This window comes from Chrysochloris asiatica, unplaced genomic scaffold (genome assembly GCF_000296735.1).
Source record: "Chrysochloris asiatica unplaced genomic scaffold, ChrAsi1.0 scaffold00081, whole genome shotgun sequence".
NCBI classification, from domain to species: Eukaryota; Metazoa; Chordata; class Mammalia; order Afrosoricida; family Chrysochloridae; genus Chrysochloris; species Chrysochloris asiatica.
Window position 1 is genome coordinate 284,377 of NW_006408599.1, and position 5,087 is coordinate 289,463.

The 5,087-nt window shown below is 39.1% G+C and overlaps 1 protein-coding gene across 1 annotated transcript; it reads left to right on the plus strand.

Moving 5' to 3' along the window:
• The first annotated feature begins 1,225 nt into the window (after window positions 1-1,225).
• LOC102834838 (olfactory receptor 1J1-like) lies at window positions 1,226-2,196 on the plus strand. The gene has a single exon (XM_006865714.1). The coding sequence runs from the start codon at window positions 1,255-1,257 to the stop codon at window positions 2,194-2,196; it is 942 nt and encodes a 313-aa protein (XP_006865776.1). The 5' UTR covers window positions 1,226-1,254.
• Window positions 2,197-5,087: the final 2,891 nt, after the last annotated feature.

Sequence of the window (5,087 nt, forward strand, 5' to 3'; positions counted from 1 at the left end):
TTGATGTGCTATAGTGAATCACTACCTTTTTTTTTTTTTAATTTAGTTATTTTGATAAATATTTTAAATTAAAAATAAATATAGGCTATTTCAGATACATCGAAAGATTAGAATTCCTTCTTAAAATTATTTTTGACTTTTGAATTGTATTTCTTTAATTGTGATACCATTTAAAGATGCACACATTAAGACCCATAGTAGAGTTAAGTATGGTTCTGATGCTGGTCTGATGCAGTTTTCTTAATGGACATACCATGATATATTTAATTGGATCTGAAATCTCTCATTTCTTCAACAAATTTATATTGTGTATGTGGTGCTGTAAGATAAACTCTGGAATGCAAGATTGTTTGAAATGAAAGGTTGGTGGTTCAAATCCATCAGTTGCTCCTCAGAAACCTACAATGATGGCATTTAACAACAAAAACATGTATTAGGTACCTATGATAGATTCTAGGTCTACAATCAATGGACAAATTAGAAATAATTTTGGAATGCATAGAAAAAAAGGGTATACAGAATTAGTAAGAACTGTATGTAAAATTGTGGACTCCTGGTGTGGCGCTGTGGGTTAATGTGTCAGACTGAAAAGCTGTTTTGACAGCCAGGTTGGTGATTCAAGCTCACCAGCTACTCCTCGGAAACCCCATACAGGGTCGTAATGGGTTGGAACCGACTCGACAGCACTTAACAACAACATATGTAAAATTATGAGTAACTGATATTTCTGACAACAGATTGTTTTGCTTCCAGAGAACAACTCAGGAATCAAAATGTTTGGACCCAAATTCCAGTGTTTCCCCTTCTTACCTCTGTGACTGTGAGATTCTTTGCCTCAGTTATCCCATTTGAAAAGTAGCAATAGCAGTACATACTTAGTTATGAACTGTAATTGACTTGACAAAAACAATATTGCTGCTATATTCAAGACTACTGAGCCAGTCAGTTGCTACATGTAAACTATCAGAACATTGAGTAAAGTCAACATTTAAGAAGCACTAAATGCTATTATTCTCATTTACAGAAACTAGGAAGAAATTAAGAAAGAAAGCAGCTATTTATCATAAACCTTTATCTTGCCCACTTCATTTATGAAGCAAAACATGTGACAAATGGAAGAAAATACAGATGAAAATATTCCCTAGAACAAAAGAACATCTCTATTATGCTATGCCACAATAATATCTTACTTGGAGACATTCCACATTTTTCTTTCAAATTTCCCTATCAGCTCCATCCAGCTGATACAACAGTATGAGGAAGGAGAACCAGAGCAGTGTGTCCGAATTCCTCCTCTTAGGGCTCCCTATCCGGCCAGAGCAGCAGAGCATGTTCTTCACCCTGTTCCTGGGCATGTACCTCACCACAGTGCTGGGGAACCTGCTCATCATCCTGCTCATCAGATTGGACTCTCGCCTCCACACTCCCATGTACTTCTTCCTCAGCCACTTAGCCTTCACTGATATCACTTTCTCATCTGTAACTGTCCCAAAGATGCTGATAAACATGAAGATCCAGCGACTATCTATCTCTTATGAGGGGTGCATTTCACAGACATATTTTTTCATACTTTTTGCTGACTTGGACAGTTTTCTTATCACTTCAATGGCCTACGACAGGTATGTGGCTATCTGTCACCCTCTCCATTATACTACCATCATGAGTCAGAGCCTTTGTGTTATGCTGGTGGTTGGGTCCTGGGTCATTGCTTGGGCTTGTGCTCTTTTGCATACACTTCTCCTAGCCCGGCTGTCTTTCTGCGCTGACAACACTATTCCCCACTTCTTCTGTGATCTGGCTGCCCTGCTTAAATTGTCCTGCTCAGATACCTCCATCAACCAGCTGGTAATCTTTACTGCAGGATTAGCAGCCATTATGCTTCCATTCTTATGCATTCTGCTTTCTTATGGCCGGATTGGGGCCACCATCCTCCGGATTCCCTCTACCAAAGGTATCTGCAAAGCCTTGTCCACTTGTGGATCCCACCTCTTAGTGGTGACTCTCTATTATGGAGCAATTATTGGTCTATATTTTCTTCCCTCATCTAGCAACACCAGTGACAAGAATATAGTTGCTTCAGTGATGTACACAGTGGTCACTCCCATGTTGAATCCCTTCATTTATAGTCTGAGAAATAAAGACATGAAAGGGGCCTTGAGGAAACTCTTGAGTAAGAAAACATATTCTTCCAACTAATATTTATCTTTCTCTTCGAACATCCGCATGATCTTCTTTCTTTAATTATATGTAAATACAGATTATTGAAATAGAGATTATTTGTGTTCCTCTCAATTGTTGTCACTCAGAAATGCGTGCTGATACTATTTTTGCATCTGTTAGAAAGAATAACAAAATGGAATATGCCTTTTAGGACTTTATTTGCTTTTGTCTCATATAATGGAATTGGAAAAGATGTCAAGGATGTTATTTCACTGTTGTTTGTGATCAGTTGCTACCCTAGAGGTTGGTAGTTAGAATCCACACAGTGGGTCTGCAGAAGAAAGGTTTGGAGAACTGCTTCCATAAAGATTACGGCCAAGAAAACCCTATGGGGCAATTCTATTCTGAAAACATGGCTCACCATGAGTCAGAATAGACTCAATAGCAACAGGGGTGTTTTGGGGTTTGGTGTCATTAAACATTAAGTTTTCGGGACTGGTTCTTCCCCAAAATGTAAATTTGTTATGAACTGTATTTAGCATTTAAGGTCTCCATTTCTAATAATTTTTCCATTTTTGTGACCTGTACCTTCACTCAAGTACCAATGCATGCAGGAACTCAGAATGCTTTCCAGAACTTTTAAGGGAGAGCATGAGTTCTGATAACACAGTGGTTAAAAATCAGGTTGCGAACCGCAAGGTCAGCAGTTCAAAACTACCAGCTGTTCCGTGGGAGAAAGATGAGGCTTTCTGCTCCTGTAAAGATGTACAGCCTCAGACACCCTGTATAGGGTTGCTATGAGTTGGAACCGACTCCACGGCACATAACAACAACAACACATACTAAACTTTACTCTTTTTAAAATAATTCTTAACACAGTTTTCTCTCCTTCAAGAACTGCAGCCTACGCTACCTTTTCTTTTCTCCCAAAACACATACAAATATTCCGTGACACAATAAAATCTCAGTTGTCTCTGGTAATAAGAACTTAATATGTATTGAAATCATACAACAATTTAATCCTGCAAATTGGGGAAACTTCAGGCTGCAAGATGTTAGGAACATCCTAAGATCACCCAGGTAGTGAAAGAAAGGTTTAAGCCTTGACAGTCTGATTCCCGAGTGATTCAGTGTGGCAGGCACAATGACAGTTTATATAGCACACTGTGTCAGCTCTGGTAAGGTCTAATTAACACAACCTGATTGTTGCTAAATTCATCTAGTCGGACCTTCGCGGGAGCAGAAAGCCTCATATTTCTCCCATGGAGTGACTGGCAGGCTCAAACCACGGTCTTTGTGATTCGTAGTCCATTGCTTATCATATGGAGCCACAGCCCTCCCAACCTGGTGTTTTGTTATTGTTGTTGTTAGGTACCAAAGTACAGTGACCCTGTGTACAACAGAATGAAACACTGCCAGGTCCTGGGCCAACTTCACAATTGTTGCCACGCTTGAGCCCATTGATTCTGCCACTTTGTCAATCCATCTCACTGGGGGTCTTCCTCTTTTTCTCTGACCCTCCACCTTACCAAACATGATATCCTTCTCCAGTGACTGGTCCCTCCTGACAATGTCCGAAGTATGAGAGACGAAGTTTAGCCATCCTGGCCTCCAAGGAGCTACAATCCAGCTGCACTTCTTCCAACACAGATCTGTTTGTTCTCTTGGCAGCCAATGGCACTTTCAATATTCTTCTCCAACACCATAACTCAAAAGCATCAATTCTTCTGTGATCTTCCTTATTCACTGTACAGCTTTTGCTGCATATGAGTTTACTGAAAATACCATGGCTTGGGTCAGGTGCACCTTAGTTCTCGAGCTGACATCTTTGCTCTTCAACACTTTAAAAAGGTCTTGTGCAGCAGATTTGCCTAATGCAATACGGCGTTTGATTTCTTCACTGCTGCTTCCATGAGTGTTGATAGTTGATCCAAGAAGAATAAAGTCCATGACAACTTCAATCTTCTCTCCATTGATAAGAATGTTGTTTATTGATCCAGTGGTGAGGATTTTTGTTTTTTATATATTGAGATGCAATCCATACCGAAGTCTTTGATCTTCATCAGTAAATATTTTAAGTCCTTTTCACTTTCAGCAAGCAAGGTTGTATCATCTGCATTTCACAGGTTGTTAATGAGTCTTCCTCCAAACCTGGTGGTAGGGAAGCTGATTTACTTCCCAGAGAACAGCATTATACCTGGATCTTAACAAATAAGAAGTTTCCAGACGCAAAAGTTCTGTATGTGTTAGGATATTAAACTGGAAGATTTATTTGAGGAACCAGAATTTTACCACTATTAGTTGTAAAATAGAAAATGCAGCTGTTTATAGAAAATGTCCAATAATCTACTGCATAACTTCTGAGTTTCTCAACCTAGATTTGGATCTAAGAAAAGAGCTAAGATCTGAAGATAAGTGACGGTCTTGTGAATAGGTTTCTTTTGAAGAATGTTGTACAGTGAGTCTCAAATCTTCCCAATAGGTAGCTTCCTCCTCGCTTCATACTTAGTGGGAGAAGCTTCAACAAGATCATTTACAGATTTGATATATATCTCCTACTTTTATAAAAGATCCCTGGTGATGCAAACAGTTTGCATCGTACTAAAACCAAAGTTGACGATTCAAACCTATTCAGTGTAATTAAAAAATAATAATAATAGCTTCTCTGTATTTCATTAACCTAAGAACAGGTCAAGCTACTTCTATTTTTTGTTATTCTTTTTGTTTTAACATTTGATTGTGAGTCAGGTGAAGATTTACAGTGTAAATTGGGTTTCCATTCGACAGTTGATGCATTTTGTCCACGACATGGATTGCAACACTCACAGTGTCACAGCACTTTTCCCACTTCCTCCCTGTGTTCCCCATTTTTGTTTATCCTTCTTTTCTATCCCTTCCTGCCTTCTAAGAGTTATCCATGGAGTCCT